Consider the following 23,219-nt stretch of genomic DNA (forward strand, 5'->3'; position numbering starts at 1 on the left):
TGTCAGAGAATGGCCAAAAGCAAATGAAGTGATGTTCAAGGGACCAGTCACTCAGGAGAAGAACCACTGAGTAACTGAAATGTCTCAGAGAGGGCTGTTTGAGCGCTGACAAAAATTCACGAGATTTGTCCTCTTGTCCTCTTCTGACGCCTCCCATGCAAATTCAAAATAATGCGTTCAAATGCAGAGGGGGAAAAATGACACCATATTTAGAATGCGATTGGGTGCTTAAGCCTTCCATTTAAAAATATCCAGCCACAAAAATGGAATAGTTTTTATAGTCCAAATTTATATCTACACACATTAAGTAGGGGAGTAAAGTTACTGTCAAAAGAATGTTCCTTAGCATTTCCCTGATTTCTCCCCAGGGTCTTTAAATTCACTGATGTTAAAAGAAAAACAAAGAACTACAGCAAGGTGCATGAACACAGCTCTATAAATAAAAAGTAAAGAAAAAAAAAAAAGGAAACATCTTCCATTTCTTGAATTGGCCATTGTGTAGGCATTTGCTTACTCCATCACTGCTCTGTTCTCAGGATATTAAGAGAAGACTGATATTGGAAGTGGTTTTTCTGTTGTACTGAGCCTGGTCTATGTCTTCTGTCTAAGGCCTGAAAAATCAAATCAGAGAGATTAGGATCTACTTTGTACCCTTGCACTGAAAAACCTTGCACCCAAAAAGCAAAATTTTGCCAAGATAAACAAGAAAATTTGGCTTAATTTTGTGTCTGGGTTATAAATGCATTTAAAAAAGGGGGGAAATTAGTCATATATAAATAATAGCTCAATTACATTCAAGAATGTGTGGGTGGGTGTTCTGGGTGGAATAATTTCCTAACGCAGAGCTCTTCTTCCTTGCTTTTCCATTTCCTCTTAATTTATTCTTCTTGCTGAACATGTGCTTCTACTTTTTAACCTTTATTTATATCTTGCTCTTAATTCTGTAATCTGGATGATCTTTTCATAATGGGTCTTTACACACTTTTCTTTAGGATTTGTTTGTTATGGGATAAATATTTTTAATAGATATCGACACAGTGTAAAGAACCTAAGTGTATACCTAGTCTCAGGTGCACACTTCCATTTTCTTGATGTCAGGAGAATGTGTATTTAAAATCACGGGAATGCTTAACATTAAGACAGCTTTACTGTGCTAGCTTTGGTATGGTTGATTTCACTACATTACAGTACAATACTGTACAACCTGCTGCAACACCAAAAAATGACTCTTCTCTCTTGCCTCTTCTTAGACATTTCTGCTCTTCTTTTTGTTTAGTTTCTTTGTTGTTGTTTTGGCTTGGGGTTTTTTTGATTTATCTCAAAATTGACCCTGACATGTAACAAAATGCTCCAAAATCTAGACTTCTGTCAAACCTCCTGGCTGTTGAACCTCCCTGCTACAGATGAAGAAAACACCTGCTCTAGCTATGCTATTTCACATTTTGCATTTTGGCAGCAGTGAGGAATTTAAGAATCAGTGTGACCATGCTTGACTTCAGAGCAAAGACCCAGCAAGGGTCTGGAAGGGGCACACCACCTGACACGTAGGGGTAGCGTGCCACACTGAGCAGTGAGCTGGAGTTACATGGAAACATCCTTGAGATGGCTCCCATTGCCCATGGGAACATCTGGCCTGACAGCAAGAAGGCCAAGGCAAATGGTGGGGTTTGCTTGGGATTGTCTTAGTCTCATACCCTCCTACAGCAGCCCCTAGATGTTAAATGAGGTATTAGGTACCATGTCTTTCTCTCTCTCTCTCTCTTTTTTCTTTTTCTTTTTAATTTTAATTGGGTGCTATTTACATCACTGTAATTACACTGTTTGTTCTGGCATCCCATAGATAAGCAAGATTATACTGGCCAAGAGATGCTGGAAATATTTGTGAGAAGTCATCTAGAGTTGGTATTTAACCTAATGCCTGAGGAGATCATGACCAGATATTTTATGCACTCAGTTTGATAATGACGCATAAGAGGAGCAAAGGCAAGAAAGTCTAAGCTGTGCTTTCATTTTAAAGCTGGGGTATCATGCCAGGTATTAGGAAAGCACTCAAGAGCCCACATTGTCAACAAAAAGAAATTTCCCAGCCTCGGTGGGGTTTGGATTAGGCCTCACACTGTGAGGGCAGAGTTGGTCTTTTCACCAGGAGCACAAGCCTGGTAGCCCTTTCCTCACATTCAGAGTCAGCCAGGGAAGAGGTTTTTAATCCTGGCAGTTAAAGGAGCCTTGTGTAGGGTGCGGGAGAAAACCCCAAAGGCTCCTGAATGCAGCGTACCACAGGAAGGAAGCAAGGACCTCACCAAAGCCTGAGGACCTGGCAAGGAAACACTTTGAAGTAATTTTTTAATGCTTCTTTTGAAAAGTGTGGCTATTCTTAGCATCTTTTGAACCTGTTCTAGCATGGGAATCTGTTCCCACTGCTTCTAATTTCCATGGAGCGAAGCTGGCACTGGCAGTCCTCTCTGTTTGGGAGTGTCCTTGTGTCACTACTTAGAAGATTTCAGGTTTACAGCTAATTATGGATAAAAAAAAAAAAAATTGGTAGGTGGAGCAACACGGGACATGCCTTCACTTCCTGGCACTTTTGAGGACAGACACATGGCCAGCCAGGCTGTCTCACTGCTCACTGAGTGGTTCGACATGGTGGAGTGATGAACAGAGACACCCTAGAATCACTGGAGAGAAGCAAGACTGATGATATCAGGTTACTTCCCACAGGAAGGGCCTAAAATGAAGAACAAGGTGTTTATCTGACATGAATGATTGGGAGATTACATCATTGGACATACAGTGCACCCACACACTAACACCTGCTACACCCAAAGTGGTCCCTGTTTAGCATCTGTTTTTCTGCTGTGGATACATTGTTCTGGCTGAGCAAACTTGAAATGATTTAGGGAAGGATCCTGAGCATTGCTGAGCAGAGATAGCACCACCCATGGATATAAAAGCATTGTTGAGACAAGCTCTACGTAGGATGTTCTGCCAAATGGTTCCCTTCCCTTCCTCTTCTCATTTCCTTGTTCTCCTTCAGCCACTAGAGAATGCTAATCCCTTTATTTGTTTATGTGTAAACTGGTGATTTTCCAGACCTGCTACAAAAGACATTTGACTGGAAGACTTTTCTGGAAAAAGGCAGCAAGTAAAGCTGGAAATTTCTTTCCTGAATGATGATTTGGTGGCAGTTGGACTGGTCCCCTTCAACCTGAGGATTTTAATATTGCTATGTTTGGATTAACAAAGTCAGAATATGGACAGCCCTGAGTTGTCAGCTGTAAACAAAAAGGAAAATACTAGAGCTACTTTAATTCTTCCCTTTTATTGAAAATTTGTTTTCAATATTTGTTTTTGACCAGCTTTAGAAATAACACGTTTGCAATGTCTTGCTCATCCAAAACAGCAAGCTTCTGACATTTTGTTCAAAACACACAGAAAAAAGCAGACACACTACTATATCTGAAGCAAGAAAAGCATTTTCCATAGCTAGGCATCACAGTTTGTGAAGGAAAAAAAAGCATTGGTATACAAAGCTGTAGGATTTATACAGGCCTTCATGATTTCAAGGCTCTTGAAAATCAACCACCCACTTTACAGACGTGGAAGGAGGAAGTCTTCTCAGTGCTGAATAAATTGAGTGCTTTCTCAGCTTTTATAGGGGAACTAATCTTGGATTACAGATGATAAACTATTATTCTTGCCCCCTGCAATCTAATGTTTAAAGTGTCTGCCCTCTGATGTGAAACCAAGTTTTGCATTTCAGGCACCTATGAAGAATATGGTGCCTCAGCAGGGGAGTCAAATCAGTTAAATACCAAACAGTTAACTGATTATGGAGACACCTACAGACAGCACATTCAATGCTGGTTCCAAAAATTTCTCAGAACAAAATACGTAGGAATAAAATCTAGGCACTCGGTACTTGCGTCAAGACTTCCTTGCCTTGCAGGTACATTAGCTGAAATTCTTTTCTTCACCCTTTCTTTCCAGCCAAGAATGGCTCTTTCTGCCTGTTCAAGTCCTTGGTTAGACATGGGACAGTCTATTCCTTCCATAACCCTCTCCAGAGACGGCTGGCAGGGTGATCAGGGATCATCACCTTTCCTGATGTGGCTAGGCATTGCAGAGCAAGAGTAATGGGGCCAGGGATGGCTCTGAAGGCTGAGAGGGGAGACTTATGTTCTTCTCCCTGCACCAGAAACTATTTCTCTGCTTTACCCGATAATGTGTTTAGTGTAGTGAGGTTGCTGTGGCTTTAAGAGAATGCTAATATCATTGTGCTTTTAGGACATGTGGTAACAGGCCTTGTCTTGTACAACTGTAGGAGTCCTTCCAGTCCTCCAATCCAACCACTGACAGGGAAAACAGCAGTCTCCTTCAAACACCTGCTGCCAGCATTTCCATGCATTCCCTCTCTACAGATTGGGTTCTTCCCCTGACTTCCCTCTCCCATTCATTCCCCCAGGGTACTCCCTAACCCCCTTCCCTTCCCTCTTTCATCCCTCTCCCTCCATTCATCCTTTTGCTTTGTGTCCATCAGTTTTCCATTGCATACCTCCCCTCTGTTTTCAGGAGGAGTGAATTTCTACTCCTGTCAAAGAGCAGTCTCTTTGACCAAGTAAGTGTTGGAAGCAGAGTCTCCCAAGCCAACTCAGAGCTGCTGTAAATACTCCCAATATTGTACCCCACATGCATGTCACAAGTCTCCTTAACTCTGGTGCTCCCCTTCAAAGGGACCTGGTAGAGCCTTGCTGTGTATCACAGAGCAAACTGTTCTGGTGACAACCACTTTTGAGCTCAGCTGTGCTCACATCATGTGGGTCAAGTATTTTTCCCACTGTTACTCCCTTAAGCAGTAGTGCTGGTAAGGGACTGGTACTTGCCTCCTGTACCCACAGGGCCAGAACACCTCTATTTTAACAGCAAAGAGCAGAAGTATAGTTCTAACATTCACTAAAAAAGAAGAAATGAGGCTTTTGAAGTAAGGGTTGTTCTTAAAGGGGCATGAAACTTGAAAACCACAAACTGCAGGTAACCAGCTACTTCTCTTGTGACAGGGATACTTGCTGGCACAGAGTGATCCCTTGATGACCTGATATGCAATTTTTGCATTTCTCAAAATGAAATGAAAATAAAAAAAATAAAAAAAAAAAATCACACTTTGCTTTAAAAAAAGTCTTACCCTATCTTTTCATTCCAGAATCCAAGTAAAAGGCTATGGCTTTCACATAAAAGATATACAGCAGATTGTTTCATCAAAAGGAAACTAGTGACTTTGGCATCAGTTTGAGAATTTTATTAAAACCATAAGTTTCCATTCTGTACAAAACTGAGGAGCTTTCTTTTAAAAAAAGTATTAACCACATAAATAATGCAGTGGTTTGTTGCTAAAGTCTCTGAAAGCTATTTACAGGATTAATACCACACAACTGTATTAATGTAGAGACTGTCAGCAACTTTAGCAATATATACAAACTACCTTTACACACATAAATATCTTATTTACAGCTAATAAATAACATCCAAAGCTAAATCATGTGTCCTCATGTACAAGAACCTTCACTATTTTGTATCCACATTCTGTATGTGTTTGTATTTGATCCTGTATTAACAGCACACCTGTTCAGACACTTTATTTCCAAGGAACTTAGCTCTTAAGAGAAAATTGCAACAAAATGTGAAGCTCTAGGGAATAAATCATTATATTTATTTTTAGAGGTCTCAAAGGCAGTGGCTCAATACTCAACCCCACCCTCAGTGACTCATCACATCTCTGCTGTATTTTAAGGGTTAGGAAATCAAATGTGAGCAATTTCAAAGTTATTAATATTCCAATATATTGCACTGTAAGACTTTTATCCCCAAATATACTAGCAGCCACAGCTGGAAAAAAGAAACAAATTGTGCACATAAATGCATACATGTTGGTTTTGCTTTCAAGATGGGATGATATCGGAGAAATCACCACCTCCACACTGTCTTGCACATGCAGGAAAACACTACAAAAACCAGCATCAATAGCTCACATTACACTTCTCAGAGTGTCTACCTTCAAGCCCTTCTGCCTCCCCAGTACTTAGTTTATCTTCTAGTAAGCTAAAAGAGGACTACTGAATCTTTCAGCGTACTAGAAAAGTTACATGTTACTTAAAAAAGAGGAAGCAGAATGCCTTCAATATATCTATTTTTGGCAACCTGCAGCATGTCTATTTTAAGTGTTTTGCAGAGCATTCATTCTTGTACATCATACAATAAGGCTCCTTTTAACTGTCACAGCTCCTGCTCCTTGCTGAATTCCACCTCATGTCAGAAAACCAAGCAGCTCCTAGGATCTAGCACTGTATCATGGTCAAGCAACAAACCAAGGTACATCACTGGCAATCACAATTCCAGTACAGGGAAACATGAGCATGCTTGTCACCTGTCAAGTGGTTTCACTTGCACTACATACAGCAGCCACTCAGCTGCATGACTGATATTTGGTGTGAAAGAGCAAAGAAACTGTCACAGTTTTGGCATACAGGTTGTAAGCAAGTGGTGGGAAAAAAGAAAACCCATTTCCTGCAGTTTTTGGTAGCTCAATTCCTTTGCAGTTCCTTATTCACACAGTGTTAGAGACTAGATGGTTTCATTTGCAAAGAATGAAAGCACAGATGACAAGTTGAATGTCTGCATAGGACACTGGTACTGCTGTCTTCTACAACTGCTATTTATTCCAGGGTAAGCTGCATAGAAGTATATAGCTTAACAGATCATACCTATTGCTAAGTGGCACTGGCATCAACCCCCAGTACAACACATTCACAACCACAAACTAGAAGATTCATCCCCATATTAAGACAGTCCTGACACCTTTTAGTAACACACAGCAAAGGTGTCTTCACATGAGAAACCTACTCATTTGCTAAACACACACTTGCAGACAATGAACTCCAGCCACTGAACTGTCTGAAAATTCAGTTAGCCAAGCCAGAAGAAAACCTGTCCAGTTTCAGAATAATCCTGAAAAGAAATAAAATCCAGGTATAGAGCTTTGCTTCTTTTCAATAAATACTAGAATATTACTATAGAGGATTTGATGTCAAGAAACCTTGTCACAAGGCACCACGATTAAGCAAAATTACTTATTTCTTCCCAGCACTCAAGCCTTCGGCAAGTTGTTTTGCAGGTTTCTTTTTGTTTTTAACTATTTGAATAATGTATCTTTATGATTAATAACTCTGTATGCTGAGACTTCCTTACAAGAAGTCTCCTAAGATAGCTAGAAATAGCAGGCAAAAAGCCAGCAGCAGTTAAATATGTCTATATATTCGGTTCTGAATATCCAATCCATGGGGATGAACAAACTCTCCTCCTCCCCAGTGTGGAAAATCTTCATTCTTGTCACTCAGATTCATGAGCAGAATTTTCTTTAGAGGCTTTCTTGGCACTGTGGGGGGAGGTGGGGAGGGAAGACAAATATGGTGAAGAGGAAGACATAAGATACTTGTTCCTTTTGTCTTATTTTTGAGACTTAAGATTTAAAAAATACTACTTAACAGGAAAATAAATTATGTGCTTGGGTTTTCCTGGCTGCTGCTTGATTTTACATGTCAGATACACACACAGAGCTCTCAAGTCCTCCCCAGGTCATTGCCCTGGAGTGAAGGTCAGCATGCATGCCTTTTTATGAAGAACTAGATCTCAGTCCAGAAGTGTCCCCATGAGACCTTTCACACACAGAAATTGCACTAAAATAAATATAACCACTTCTCCAGCTCAAACATTAATGGATAAAGTCCAAATAAAGCTGGCCTCACATTTGAAAGTTTCTGACCCCTCTGGGGTCAGAAAAATTATTGATCAAAAAGTTAAAGTGCACCAAGAGCTATTAAATACAAATACTCAATCTCTGAACCAAATCAGAGATGCAAATCTCGAAGTCACTCATCTGACAGTTGTCAGCAGAAAGCAGTGTGCCAGGGGGAGCACCTGCGTATGCCTGCTCAGTTTCTGTACCAGCTTCTGAATATGCTGCTGGCCAGTAAGGAGAAAGGGCTCTGGACTGACTCAATATGGATGTTTGGATGTTCCTCAATTAAGGGTAAATGTAGGGCATCTTTAGATAGAGGCATGCTTTCCTCTTTGTGTTAGTGCCTGGTCTGTAAACCCCCTCTAACAGCCATTCATACTTGGCTACCATGTGAATGTGAGAGGTAGTGACTTGTACTTGCTTTTCAGACATGCTAGCAACCACACCTTGTGGTTGAGGTGGTTAGAGAACCGAATTAGGGGTTTTTAAGCTGCCAAAGCTGCCATAAGCAAACCTCACGTTAGCCTGAGTTGTGATGTTTCTGAAGCCTTGAGAAGAGTAGTGCACAAGTCAACTAAATTGGGAAGATTTATTAGATCCTCCTGCTACCACTCAAGTTTCACCCAACCAGAAACAATAGTCATCACTCATACCCTCCTTTCTTCTTGTTGACAGGCTGCTCCAAGCATTTCACGAATATTGCTGCCTCTTCTCCCTTACCAAGATGCGAGGTGCCATCTCGAGAACAGAACACCACCCTGTGGAATAAATATTGGACAATCACAAGACTGAGCTAGATGTCTCATTTAACTGTAGGAACAGGACTGGTGCTTGGAAGTAGTCTTTATACTTTGTCACATGGGGCACTACTACTTTATAAACCTGTGAGAAAATTTTTAAAAGAGAATTCTGTGACAAAATAAACACTGTGCAAGAAAAGCTGCTAAGTGCATTATGCATGTACCTCAAACTGTAGCCATAACTTTCACTGGTCTTTTGCATAAAATCTTGTAGCTAAAAGCAGAAGCTCTATCTCAAAGTCTCTTGGACCAGTCCTTGTGTGATTTTTTTGTCAGGTGAATGATCTTTGAATTACTCCCTCAAATGTTTGCAAACAAAGAATGTTGCCAAATTCCTCAGACCTGAGCAGTTGCTTTTCTATTTATCAGTACTTCCCCCACCCCTATATTTGTTCAGCTCTGATAACTGTTCTTTGATCAAGTGACTGCCTTGTTTATTCAAATGAGAAACATTATTCACAATACTGTACATAGGACATGCATACTCTGTTCTGGGTCCATTTTCTGCTAACAGATCTCATGTCCAGTGAATTCAGTGAATTTCAAAAAATTCAGGTCAAAGCAGTTCAGTTCAGACTTTGCTGTTTTAACATTCATGCATTAGCTACATCCTGCAACAGTCATGTGTTTCAGCTTTCACCCACCATTCAGGTATTCAACTTCCAAGAAAAGCCAGCTTAATGAAGCAATGGTTTCTTGTACAAGCACATTTTTGGAAGGGTTTCTAAAAGTTTCCTTCTAAGCATGCTCTTCACAAAAAAAACTATGCAAATGTCCAAGGAAAGGAGGAGAAGAACTGCAAATATAATCAGAGATGCTGGTTCATGGACATCCTCTCCTGCTTATTATAACTAATCTGAGGCACTTGAGACAGTGCTATGCAACTGAATTATGTGGGAGTAAAACTACAGATTGCAGATCCAGAGGAAGCAAACAACTGAACCTGGGTGACATAAATGCTAGTTTGGTGCCACTGCAGCCCTGATCATCAGTGCTGCACCCATTTGTAACTGCTTTCCATGTTTTGTCCCTCCCTGTGAGATACCAGGAATCAGAAAACACTGTCTAATATTAAAACTAATATAGCTTATAACAATCAAAACAAGTTACTTTTTCTGAGTTTCTCCTGACTTCACTCTGACTCTCTGGATGTCAAATGTAAAAGGAGTCCACCAGTCTGACCAGCTGAAGAAAGTGTCTTTCTCCCACTGCAGCTTCAGCATAAGCAGGTCACCTATGTCCACTTCTGTGTAAATCAGGAAGGAGAAGGTCTTGTTTGAGGAGACTTCAGGCCTGTGGGCAGTGGAATAAGGAAAAAAAAACAAAAAAATGGGAACTGTTGGACAGATAAAGAAAATTAACGTGAAACAGAACAAGGATTTTACGTACTGCAGAGAAGGAAGCAACCTTCTCCATTCCATCCATTCTGATGGATGGAATAAGGAAAAAACACTTTAAGCTTTTGTAAAAACACAAGAAAAAGCTTTCTGCAGCAATAAAATCATGGGACAGACTGCCAGGCAAAGGGCGTCTTCTCCAGTGCTGGTGGCTCTCAGAGAAGCCAGACAAGCACCAGCCAGGAACAGTTTATGTTCCTCAGAGTGAAAAACAGACTTTGGTGCTTTCCACCCCCATTCCCTGCCAGCCCACGTGCAGGGATGTAAGCTCAGACTACTGCTTATTTGCAGAGCTGTGGAAGTAAATCCCATGTCTCCCTCAGCTTCTGCATGGAGGCATTCAGACTTGGACAATTAACTCTAAGTTGCAGTCTGCTTTTAAGGAGCTTTAACACAGCTGAAATATGGCATAAAGACACTGAAAAGAGAAAAAAACCAAGAAACTTGCCACACTTGAAAAATTCTTATTAGGCTGAGCCACAGGTCAGACTTCACATTTCTGTATGTCACATCTCTTATCAAGAACAGCTCCTATAGAGCTTAGATCATTAATTTTAGCAGTGGATGTGTTCCCCTTGATCAAGGACAAAAGCAGATCCTGGGACCCTGTAAGATTTTTGTAGCTGGATAGAACAAGGTTTTCAGCTAGGGCTTTAACAGAGTTAAGTAGCCTCAACAGTACATTGGAGTTGTTTCTGTAGCTACTCACAGTGTGAAAGCAATGTTCTCACTCTCATCTAGAGTGCCATAGAGAGAGATCAGGAATGGCTGGTTTGTCTTGGTTGTGTTAGTCTTTCCAAAGAAATGGATCTTGACCTGGTAATGAAAGACTGAAAGAACACCAAAGAAAAGGCCATTAGGAAAACACTCAACCTCTAAAAAGACTGCTGGTGACAAAACCCCTAAGCTAGAATATGCCAGCATCACTAAACTGAGGAGTTCAGTTTCCTGCAGGTATCCAGGGAACTATTTTTGTGAGGAGGTAAAGATGAGGATGCAAGAGAATCACAATTAAAACACACCTTTGCAGTTCTTGCAACTAAACTCTTCATTTAAGTTGACTGCCACTATAATAACTCCAGAGTCTGCAGTATCACCTTCAGACCTGTTATAAATGTGTAAGACTTGCCATCCTTGACTTGAAACAAATGAGCTGTGCCCTCCTCATACAGGAAACTTAGTGAAAAAAATTCAACCCACTGGCACTGCAGATTAAGCACCAAATGCCAACAAAACACTAGTCTTGCAGCTGTTCTAACACTGCAGGAATATGCCTTCTGATTGCTGGTCCATCACAAAACACACATAATGAGCATACAATGTGGTACAGCCAAAGCTAGTGAAGTAGTAAAATCCAACTCAGAAGCTATTTCCCTTCCAGTTCTTTCTGGCAGTGACCTCCTCAGACTCACCACTGTGGCAATAGAAATCAAGAAGTACTGTGATATCTTAATGAGGTCTGGTGCTCTGGCAAAGGCACTATGAAAGGCACAAGGCTGGTGGTTGCAAATCTTTAAAGTTGCTCATCAGGCTGCGATCTGCCAATTATTTTTCCAGCAGTAGGAAAAATTCATTTGGATGAAAAATACAGAAAAAATTTGGAAGATTCAGTTGTTCCAAGTGACCAAGCCAGAGTAAATCTTCTTAATTTTGCTACTTAGAAACTTGTTACAAAATACCTTCCTTTTTGTATTCTACCACCCAACTCCACACCTTGAGTAAGATGACACTGTTTTTCTGAGACTGCACTTTAGCTTGCACTTAATGACAAACTGCAGATAAGCTTCATTCCTGCTCACCACAAGTACCAAAGCAGCAATATTGTCAGCTGCAGCACACACCCGCCCTGACACACAGCTGAGCAAAAGTACCAGTCTTGCTCAGCAGTAAGGAAGCAAGACCTACCTTTATAGGGCATCTGAGCACGGGTCTTCAAGTACATTTTGGTGTTTCTCTTTGTTCTCACTCTGTTGACCTTGTAACCCAAATTGTTGCAGCGGTTCTTCCGACAGCTCAGGCATAGACCCTTCTCAAAGGCCTCCTTTGTGTTGCAGCGGTAGGCCATGCTGGGCTTTTCTTCATAGAGGAGGGAGTCAATGAAGAGGTGGATGGATCGTTCATGGGAGCATTTCACCAGCTGATCCACATCTTGAAAGAACAAAAATGTGTAATATCTATACATACATGCATATAATGATATAAACCCCTGAGCAATGCTGTTGACAGGCACAATCCACTATGCCAGAGCTGGGCTTTATATGATGACTTTTAAAAGCACTTAAAAGAACAAGTTTCTGTGCCTCTTGGAGATCTTTGTTTGCAGGAAACCTGCAGGCTATTGGAGATCTCCCTTTGAATGTTAGACTGTTTGATTCAGAGCAGCCTCACCTGCAAAGCCTTTCTCAGCAATGAGACGGAGTGCTTCTCCCAAGTTGCAACCTGGCTGGAAACCTCCACCGTTAGGATAGATATCAATGTGTCCAACAGGCTTCTGAATCCCAATGCTGCGGTCTGGAGAGCCTCTAGTGTAAGTGTGTAGGACATCCACAAAGTCAGCATCATCTGGGGAGAGGCGGGTAAGGGCATCGGCATATTCAAAGGTAGGACCAGCTGGATCCAGTCCTGTATGGGGTGAACCAGAAAGAAAAACTGAGATTATTGACTGCCAAAAACACTGACAATGATAACAAATGTCAAACTCAGCTACCACATTGGGCTGGAGTATAGCATATGGTGTTGGTGTCGCTGCAGACATTACAATAGGATCATTTAAATAAAATTCACATGTACAGGAGAATCAAGTACACTACCTTGAAATGCTGTCACTGTTTAAAAAATAAGGTGTATGTAAACATATGTAAAGAAGCCCAGATAACTTCCTCACAGCTGTAGCATTTCTAGTGGATGGAAGAAACAAACTAGTAAATATTTTCTCAGTGTCTCCCTCCCTTGTCAAGAATTGTAAAACTTCCATCTGAAGCATGTGAAATGGGGAAAATGTCTTGCTGTTAACTGCCTGCTGGGGGAACAAGCAGGAAGAAAACGAGAGCTTCGCTGTCTACATGCCTAAGGGGAAGGGGATTATTATGGTTAACTGTCAAACTGCAGCAGCACTGATATTAAAACCAGCCAGAACTATTCTGCCACTGAACAAGTACTATCTCTTAAATCCAGACAACTACTTGAGAGATGACTGAAGGCAGAGTGAAGGGACATGTCTTTTCTGCAGCCCTCAGTGGGGACAGGCATCTGGGTTACCCATCCCTGGTTAGCCTCCCCCAGTCTGAGCTGCCTCCCCCTCTGCTATGAGGACTTCAGGGACCACATCCCATCCCTCCCTATGCTCCCATTTTCCAGGGAAAGGTTCATCCTGGACACCAAGGGGGCATAACAGAGCACTACTGGTATTTTGTGTGACATGTCAGCCTCAGTGAAAGCAACAAAACTGCAGCTGAGAGAAAGGAAGGGTAGACAGACTAGTGCTTTGGCCTCCTGATTTTAATCTGCCACCTCGCAGGAGTCAGCCTTTCCTTATGCAACTGCTGCCTAGCCCACCCTCTAGAATGCCTGTGGATCTGGGATCACAGCCAGGATCAGGTGAAAGGGCAAACGATACTAGGAAGAAGGGAGCTAGGTTCCCGTTTGAATGCCGCTCCCGAGCTCTCAGCAGTGAAGACACAACAGATGAGTGATTTTCTTAGACTCATTTGCTGATGTTGGCATTTCCTTTGTCACTGAGATCAGCTCAGACTCAGCTCTACAGGTGTTGGGCTGTAAACCAGCCTCAAAGTGGCTGTGCATTCTGTCTTGTCTAGCACACTTCTCAGCCTCCAAAAACCACCCTAAGCAGACATCTAAACATGCATAGGAACAGGGCAAGCTTATGTATACTTCCTTCTGCTTCCCAAAACTCTCTCAGTATTATTTTCAGCCCAGAATATTACTTGAGCCTGTTAGGATTAATTTTTTTTAGTAACCCACAGTGGATCTCTTCTAATTATCTGTCCACTCTTCCCTTGAATCCATATAAAATTCTGCAACCACAGCATCCCATAGCAAAAAGGTCTGCAGGTACTACACCCACTGCAAAAGAATCTACCTCCTGTTGCTTTTGAACAGCTCCCACCAACTGCAAAGGATGACCACCTGGATGAACACAACCAGCTGAAGTTCTCATGGTGCAAGAGATACTGTGACCTTCTCCAAGCCATGGCCAATCTCAATCACATCCCCACCAACTAGTCTCTTTTCATGGTTGATGAATCCCTGCCTACTCATTTCTTGTGCAGAAGCAGATCAAGGCTTCTCACCTACCACCTTTGCTGTTCTTTTCTGAACCTCTTCCAGTTCTACTACAGAAATAGCCGATTCAATAAAGCATGAACACATAGCCTGAGTATTGCCAACAAACAACAATTATTCTGGTGATTTTTCCAAAGGATCATAATATTTCAGCATGGAAGAGACAGGACTCTCCACTCTACAACCACAAGTTTTCTTACCAGTAATTCTGTTCACCTTCTTCTTGGTGAGGCTCCCAGCAATCCCAGCAGCATGAGCACCTAGACTGTACCCCAGCAAGTGGACATTGTTGAGAGGATAATTGAATTGTTCCTGCAGAAGACAGCAATTTGTTTGAAGTTTGAAGTCAAATGAGAAAACATCAGAAGACAAGGGAAAATAATTTGTAAACACTGGGATTTGTCTTTGAGCCATAAATAACAGAAGAAACACTAAATACAATTAGCATAGTTTTGTGCCATACAAGGTCATTTGAGTTAACTAACTTAAGGCAAAATCTAAGCCGAAAGGAATGCAGAATAAAGGACAGAACACAGGGCTATTATATCAAAGGTTTTCAGCCACCCTCTCCCTACCAGTTTCTGTATCTCTTAAGTATTTCCCAAAGGCAGGGCAGACTTCTGTTTCCCAAGGACCAGATGCTGTATAATATGTAGGAACCTGTCTTTCATAGGTACCTCTCACAGAGCCTTCAGAAATACTGTGGACTCACAGAGCTCGGCAGACCACAGGGTGAAGTTTCTGGAATGCACTATAAAAGGCATCCTTGTGTAAGAGATAACCATAAAGCAAAGCTGGGATTTTTACCAGTCCAGCAAGAGTACTGTCTGCAGCTGCTTAACTCTACCTACCCAATAGGAGATTAACAGCTGCATCACTGCTGTTTTGTCTCACATTGTACATAATGTCCTAGGAGACATGTGACTACATGTCTTACCTCCATCCAGTCGATAAACATAGCAACATCCTTTCCCACGAGCTTAGTGTATGCAGCGGACACTGGGTAGTGCTGCTGAGCTCGAACTAGCCAGTCCACCACAATGACGTTTGAATCAGGTTCCCTCTTGTACAGAGCATCCACCAGTTTCGGGACCCAACTTTCATACATTCCTGTCACCTGTTGGTTTTTTTTAATTAAAAAAGGTGATATCTTAATATTATCTGTTGTGTATAGACACCTCAGCTGATGTATCTAGCACAGTTTATCAGGAGTCTGCTTAAAAGGGAGATCCCTCCCCTTTCTTCTTACCGTCCATCCGTGGATCACCACAAAGGTTTTACTGGTATGGTTGAAGTTGCACTGTGCCAGGCTGTCCACCTGCCCAGGAACCAGGTAGCAGACATCCTCGTCAGGCTCTTTAGGTGTCCGTAAGGAAAACTTGCTCTCAATTCCCTCAAAATTGGTCTCAGCTTCTGCTATGCAAAAGCACAGGAAACGTACAGCAGTGGTTTAGCAGTACTAGGACAAACAGTCCAGGAGTCATAGGTACAATGCTGGAGAGATATCGGAACAGTCAAGAAAAGGGACACATGCTTTTCATTTCCTACAGTGCTCCTTTTGCATGACAACAGCCATGTAAAGAGGAAATCAAAGGGTGAAAATTGCTTACCCTCCAAGGTCCTGCTAAAACAGTGAGAATCTGGCCAGCTGTCAGAAGCATGAATTCCTTTTAGGAGTCAGTATTTTCCCCATTACCACAGCAGAACAGAAAACTGCACAGGACAGTTCATACCCCTGTTACATATTGTGGTGGTGCATCTTCCACATCACTTCATCAATATTCACTGCCTAACAAGGTTCTTTATAGTGCACAGTAGTCACAGTGCATTAAAAATAAGAGCTGCAAAGTCAACACTGTTTTAGAAGCACTAGTTTTGACTTTTTGCCAGAGAAAAACAGCAGTTGAGATCAGACACGCATTAAGGAAACTGAACTAGCAAAGCAGAAGCTTATATTTTGAAGGCAGTAATTTTTCAGATCATCTGATAAGCAACATTGCAGGAAAAAAACTTCTTCTGCTTTAAGGTATTTTGAATGGGGGGGAAGGGGGGAGGTGAAGATCATGTACTGGCAGTAACAAAGTATGTGATGACCTGTGAAGATACCTTCTTACAAAACTCCCTCCAGGTTCAAAGTATAAGCTTTCCTTTTGTTCCTGCCAAGGAAGTGACTTGAGACTTCATGCTCACTACTTCCTTTGTCTGAGAAGAAACTTAAATGCCTCCTCTTTTTACATCAGAATCAACACTTAAGTACCTCTATATCCAGCAGACCCTGTAATAACTGTGGACTTAAACTCCAATGCTTTTCAAAACCGGGCTCTACTTTGGCAACTTGCATTTAGCAAATATTGATTGCCTGTTTTCCAAGTGCAGCTGAACTAGAGCCAGCTCTGTTCTACTCAGTGTTGTGTTTCTTGGCATCATCATGACCAAGCTTTTACAAACTCCTAAACACACATTAATGAATGGCTCCAAGCCACCATACAGAATGCAAACGGACACAGTGAGGACCTCATGTCAGACATGCAAAACAGACTTCCACTCCCCTTTTTTTCCATCGCAAAAGAGGCTTTTTATGATAACTGGCAGATTTGTATTTCTCCATAAAGTTGTGCTGCATCACTCAGAGGCAATGAATGAACTATCCATTTTTTAATAAAACTTAGGTTTTCTGGTCTTCTCATTCAAGCTACCAGACTCAGCAGGGCACTGACTTATGCCTGACCTCACTCAGCCCTCAGGTAGCTGTATAAAGCCTGGAAGGTTACTGCCGTGCTTGGAGGGCCACAGAAATCACAGAACACAGACTGGCAACAAATGCTCATGTACAAGTCTCAGAGAGACTATCATCCGCAGTCAACTGCCTAACATTGCCCGAGTTCATCAGGACTTCTCACCTGCAGAAAGCAAAGCACACACAGCGCAGTAACAAGAACTGTTCACTGAACATAGGCAGTGCTCAATTTTAGGTTTTGACCTTGACTGCACTAGGATGGCTAGCTAATCCAGCATAATTACACCGAGGGCCCCCTTCCTATCTCCTTCCCCCTAAAGAAAGGATAAAGTTTATGAAAAACACCTTTCTCCAAACCAGTATAAGTATTCACATAATGATGAATAAAAGACTTTACCTACGGAAAGCAAAATTTACCAAACTAACCAAATGCTGATCTTTCTCAGAAGTTGCCCCTTCTTATATTTTTGCACATTCAAAACCATTTTCTCACGAAGAGAGTACAAAATCCCTTTCAGAAACAAATTTAGACTTACACTATTTAATTTTTAGTCAGAAAAAGAAGAGTCTTAAAGGTTGATTGGTTAAATATCAAATACAACTTTTCACTCAGCAGTGAAATCAGTAAAACCTTGAGAGGACCAAGAACAGATTTCAACTGTAAGGAATACAATGCAAGGACTTTCAATTATGTATATGCCTGCCCAGCACAGAACAGCAAACAAGAATAATCCACCTGCTCACTAGTTGATAGTGCTTCCTTTCATACTTAGTTTTAATTCAGAAGGGAAATAATATCAATCTGATAATTATCCAAAATCTAAATTCAATTGATATCCTGTCTTGTAGTGTGTTTTCAATTATAAACACATGCTAGAATTTATATACAAGTTCAGACCCCCTCCCTTTTGAAAATAAACTTAGAATTTTAAATTCAGTTTACTACAAGTGCACCATACTTGAAGGTGCGCTTAGAAAAGTGCACCAAATTTAAGACAGATTGCCATACTGTCGCACCTACCACTGAAAAAGTGCAAAGTGCTTTACAAATATTCATGTGTTTTGGTATAGAAATCTTTGGCTGGGATTTAAGGACATAGGAGCACTGAGATGCAGTCACCACCAGGAAAGCAGCAGCTGCAAAGCAACAGTCCATGAATTAGGGAAAGAAGGTGACTCTGCTCATTTAGCTATGTTGTATGAGGAATTACAAAGTCAGAAGAAATTATTTTTATCTTTTATGCTCACAGAAAGTCTCACATTGTCTAATGTCCACGTATGCTCAGTTCCCCACAGCAAGATACCTTCTGGATGAGGGAAATGTGTGTGGTGGGGTTTGTTGGAGACTTCTTAATGATGTGCTCATTAAGAAGCTCTCCTCAAAATTTGCCAGTTAGGCTTTGCAACTTCTGTATGGCTCAGAGCATAAGATAACTTGTTTGCACCTCATCTTGTGCTGCACAAACACTGCAACACCACCTCACCTACCACCTTCCACAGATTAAATTTTAGAAATATAGTAGAGAGGCATGTAATAGTATGTATGCACTCACCACACATACTGACATCTATATGTAACATGCTTTAAAACTGCAGCAGAGAAGCTACAAAGCATATCACTTCATAAAGGTAACATTTCTCACTTCTACTTTTGTACTTCCTTAAGTATCTTGGTCTATTTTAAAAAGTTATTCAGAATCAAACTTTGTCATACATAGACTTTTGTCACACACCTTTTCCTCATAAAGTGAGAAGTCTCCTTGAATCGTGTCCTAACTGAGCTAGTCAAACAGTTGGGTCTTATTCTTACAGCCGTACACAAAGCCAAAGAAATGCAGAGAAAGGCAATGTACACAGCCACCACTGGTTAGTTAATGATGTGTTTTAACCTAAATTAAACAAGGGAAAACCCAGAAATGGGGAGTCTTCAGCATGTTTATAAAAAGTGGATAGAAGTTTACCTGAATTTGCATCAGGTTTTACATAATATAGACACAGAAATTAGATACAAAGATATTTATGTGCATCCATACTGAGACACTGGAGTAATTTTTATCAACAAGAATGCGAGTTCATTTCTAAACAAGGCCTTGAAGAGCATCAGACCTGGAGGTAAAAATGCACAGACAAAACAAATCCATGCTTTTGCAAAAAAAAAAAAAAATAAAAATCACACTTTCAGAGGTATGAAGGCATATGTTTTGTATTGCAAAAGCTTCAAGGCACACAGCCTCAAATGCAAACCCCAGTTACAAAATAAAGTTTTCTGACCACTACTACGTGCTTCAGTTAACAAGGTGACCTACAAAGCACTTATTTAGGGAACTGGAAAAAGGCATGGAATTAAGAATTAAGCTATCAATTTCAGACCCAAGCTGGATTTTCTAACAGTCTACAGGCTGCATTGCCAAACTTCATTTTATCATGCTCTGCAAACTTTCTGACGCTTTTCTTACACCTCCACTTACATAATCTCAGTTTTCATATTTTAAAAAGCTCTCCTGTATGTCAAGGTATAAATAATATCACAGAACTCAGAAGAAAGTGGAAAACTAAAAGCTTAGAGACTGGGAAAGCTCCATAGTTCCATTTTCCTGTTTAAACCTTGTGACACTTTGGACTTGCAATTTGTGAAACTCCATTCAGATAGGGAGTCAACAATTTTTAAAGCATTCCACTGACTTTAAGCATTCTAACCCAGTACAAATACAAGTTTACAAACTACTCAAGAGAATTTGGCTTCAAGTTTCCTTCATGGGAAGGCCAAGGCAACCTGGCAACTGATTTTGATGAAGAAAAACGTGAATTTTGAGGAAGTAACAGCATCTGGAATACTAATCAAAAATTGAACTGGCCATATCAGACACACAATGCCAAATATGATAACAATGCATTTGTCAGATTCCATGCACCTGAACCATGGTTTAAAAAAGGAATCTTTGATAAACAGCAATTTCCTATCATTATGTACACAGAATGGAAATACTATTAAATAGGTGCAAAGACCATTAGAAATTATACTGCTAGACTGTAAACTCAAGCCCACACAGACATGTACATACACACACATGCAAAGCAACAAACATCTGCACACAGCATCAAACATTTACATATTCATCTGGAATAACTCTTCCCTCAGCTGATAACCAGCACTAGGATCATCCATCAATCAGTCATACTGAATGTCCTAAAGGAGTTCAGAAGTAAACTCATGGTCAGCTGTAATAAAGGGGCTGTATCACAGAAATTGTTATTGTTTAATTTGACCTACACTGTAAACTGAAAGAAGACTACTGTGTGTTGCAATTCCATTAAATTTACTCCGTAAGTCAGGTTATTGTTTAACTTTGCTGTAAAGAAATTACAACTTCAAGTTTATTTATGTCTTCCTGAATGGCAGAGCCCTGAGAGTACATTCTTCTTCACTTCCCAGGCAGAGTCAACAGAAAGAGCAACATCTCTGAAAAGTAACTGGGCCCAAGTTCAGGGACCTCCCAGCTCAAGTCCTGCAGCTGGTAAAACGAGGGCATGCTGCTGTTCTCGCACTGTGCACATGGGTGCTCGCCCTTCTCCAGCACACTCCCTATCAAATACTTCCTTACTCAGCTGCAGCTGGGAGGCCTGTAACTCAATCCAGCAGAACTCTTGCCATCCACCAGTCCCTCTGGGATATCTGGAATTAGCCCAACACAGCAAAATGCAATCAGACCTTGCAGTAATATGGAGTAAAAGATGTATGAGAAAGCCATAACATGCAAGCACATCCTGCACAGAAGAGATTCCAGCAAACTTTTAAGAGTGCTAGTGCTCATGCTGTTCTCCACCACACTTTTGATGCCTGACAGCCTCACCTCTGTGCCTTCTCAGAAATGCACTGTTTCTGGAAAGACCATGCCAAAGCTGTTCTTGTAGGTCCATCCCAAATACAGGAATAGCAAAAGCCAGCGGCTCACATCACACAACAGTGTAAATCTGCTGTAACCCCTGACTCTGGATTTATGCTGGTAAAAATGGAGATCAGAATGTGTTCCTAGCAGTGTTTCCATCTTTTCATGGAACACCAATGTTATCTTCACCTAGAATATCTTTTTCTATGTTGTTTGTTAAATATTCTGGATTCCTAGAGGGCTGGATCATGTATTTTCCATGGTTTCCATGGAAAGCATCTTTTTACTGTGGTGTGCAAGAAATAGTGCGGGACTGAAGGCTTGGATACCTTTAGGATGATCACAGAACCTGTTTTCATATAACCTGTTCCTAAGGAGAAATAATGTAAAGATTAGTGAGTCTGTGGCAAATCAGTTCCTACAGAGATGAAAGCTTGCTCTGGGAAGCTAGATATTTTACTTGGACACTGTGATGAAAACTGCTTTTGATTGCCTCTGATGGCACAAGATAGGATTCAAAGCGAGAATACATTCCTTTGGCTGTGCCCTAGCACCCCATCCTCTTACTTTTCAGTATTTCCCTTCAGCTTCCTTGTACACAAAGGAAATAACACAGGCATCCTCAGTGAAAAAAAGCAGTAGTTTCCATATTCCGTTTTAGTATCACACAGTAGCTCTAAGAGCTACAGTCACATTTTCTTCTAAGGCTGTGGACTTTTAAAGATAATTATGTTTGGGAGATTAGTGTAAGAAAGTAAGACTGTGGAGGCACACTGCTAACATAAGTTTGAGAAGTAGTGGTCTCCTAAAACTAGGCTCTTTGCTCATTAAAGCTGCAATCATGTTGTGACAGAGAGCATTAGTGAACATTTAGTCGTCAATATTTGCCCGTGTCCCACTTCCTCTAGCCTGGAGGGTGCCTCTGCACACAGGTACCACAGGCATAGCGTGGGTACAATCATATGTGTATATACAGACACTGTGAGAGTATACCCCTTTGTTCACTTTTTCCCTAATGGATTCTGCTGCATTAAAAGGCATTAACAACCCAAACATTATCATGACACTGATGAAACTCAGCCTCGCCTTGGACAATTCGGACCAAGAACAGTAGAAAGTTGGAATGCTGAGCTCCCATGGGATGGGGGAGTCCCATGCACCAGGAGAACCCTGGCCTCGCAGGGAGACGATGGACCCTACCGTGCTGCTACGGCTGTGCCAATGCGCGTCCAGCAAGGGACTCTCGGAAGCCACCTTGCTCCTGGCGAAAAAACACATGCCGAAGCTCCACAGCCCGTGCCTGCGCTCCGGGTCTGTCCTAACAGGACGTAGGTCCCCCCAACACCGCTCTTCAGCGCCGCAGCATCCCCAGCACCGCGCAGAGCCTTGCAAAACTGGGTTGCAAACTCCCCCGTCCCGCCACACCGGCGGCATTCCGCCTGCCCGCGCCGCCCCCGCCCCAAACGCGACAGGCGTGCCCGGCAGCCCCGGCACCCCCCGCCCCGTGCGTGCCGTGGGCTCCGGCCGCCCCGCGCCCCCTCCCCGCGCCCGGACTCACCGCCGGCGGCCGCAGCCGCGCCGACAGCCGCCGCCCCGCGCAGGCAGAGGCAGAGGGCAGCCAGAAACGCCTTCCCGGCCATCTCGCCTTCCTTCTCCCTGCGCGCCCTGCCGCGGCAGAAAAGTTTCGGTGCAAAAACTTAAATAAAAAAATTTTTTTTGTTAAAATAAGTACAACTGTAGCGCAAAAATAACGCGATGGTAATGAATCGCTACGGGAGCAGCCCCAGAGTGCCTCGAGGCCGACGGGCAACACAACCTCTATCACCACCACTGCCTCGCCGGGCCCTTATGTCCCCGCCAGTATGCAAATATGCAAACGAGCCCCGCACCCATTGGGCGCGTGCTGCGGGGAGGGGTCGGCGCTGCCCGGGGAGGGCGGGGCGGGGCTGGGTGCGGAGCCGAGCCGGGGTGGGATCGCAGCGCCCCGTGGGAGCGGCGCGGCTCGGCCCGGCTCGTCATGGCACCGTCCGGCACGGCACGACACGGTGAGAGCCAGGACCTCAGGCAGAGCGCACCGGTGTGCACGGACCCCTCGGCTCTGAGCCCTCGGGCCTGGCTCCCGCTGCCCACCCGCACCGAACACAGCTCCGCCGCTCCCCGCCGCACTCTGCCTCGCCGTCCCCGCCCGCACAACCAGGACGCGGCCCCGCCGCTCTCCCCGTGCTACCCCTGCCTTTGGCGACCGAGCTCCGCTGTGCCTCACAGACCATCTTCCTTCTCATCCATGCTTTTGCACCAGGAATCATT

General features: G+C 42.5%; 1 protein-coding gene across 2 annotated transcripts; it reads right to left on the minus strand.

The window, feature by feature from the left end:
* Positions 1 to 5,278: 5,278 nt before the first annotated feature.
* On the minus strand, positions 5,279 to 22,716 carry LPL (lipoprotein lipase). Of its 2 annotated transcripts, none has more exons than XM_074855853.1 (10): positions 22,471 to 22,716; positions 15,538 to 15,701; positions 15,226 to 15,405; positions 14,489 to 14,600; positions 12,375 to 12,608; positions 11,892 to 12,134; positions 10,696 to 10,816; positions 9,700 to 9,882; positions 8,443 to 8,547; positions 5,279 to 7,426 (listed from the first exon to the last, which is right to left on the minus strand). In XM_074855853.1, the coding sequence occupies exons 1-10, from the start codon at positions 22,550 to 22,552 to the stop codon at positions 7,381 to 7,383; spliced, it is 1,470 nt and encodes a 489-aa protein (XP_074711954.1). In that variant the 5' UTR covers positions 22,553 to 22,716; the 3' UTR covers positions 5,279 to 7,380. The 2 variants fall into 2 exon arrangements, with proteins under 2 accessions (XP_074711954.1, XP_074711953.1); XM_074855852.1 differs by having other exon boundaries at positions 15,538 to 15,704.
* Positions 22,717 to 23,219: the final 503 nt, after the last annotated feature.

The sequence above is a fragment of the Strix uralensis genome, chromosome Z (genome assembly GCF_047716275.1).
Source record: "Strix uralensis isolate ZFMK-TIS-50842 chromosome Z, bStrUra1, whole genome shotgun sequence".
Lineage (NCBI taxonomy): Eukaryota > Metazoa > Chordata > Aves > Strigiformes > Strigidae > Strix > Strix uralensis.

What these genes read in the sequence shown, in the direction of transcription:
- LPL (XM_074855852.1), bottom strand. Translation starts at nt 22,552, where the DNA reads ATGGCCGGGAAGGCGTTTCTGGCTGCCCTCTGCCTCTGCCTGCGCGGG. An exon ending in CGCGGCTGCGGCCGCCGGCG is followed by an intron (nt 15,705 to 22,470) that starts GTGAGTCCGGGC and finishes GCTTTTGCATAG; the next exon opens with CAGAAGCTGAGACCAATTTT. An exon ending in TGCTCAGATGCCCTATAAAG is followed by an intron (nt 10,817 to 11,891) that starts GTAGGTCTTGCT and finishes GTGTTCTTTCAG; the next exon opens with TCTTTCATTACCAGGTCAAG.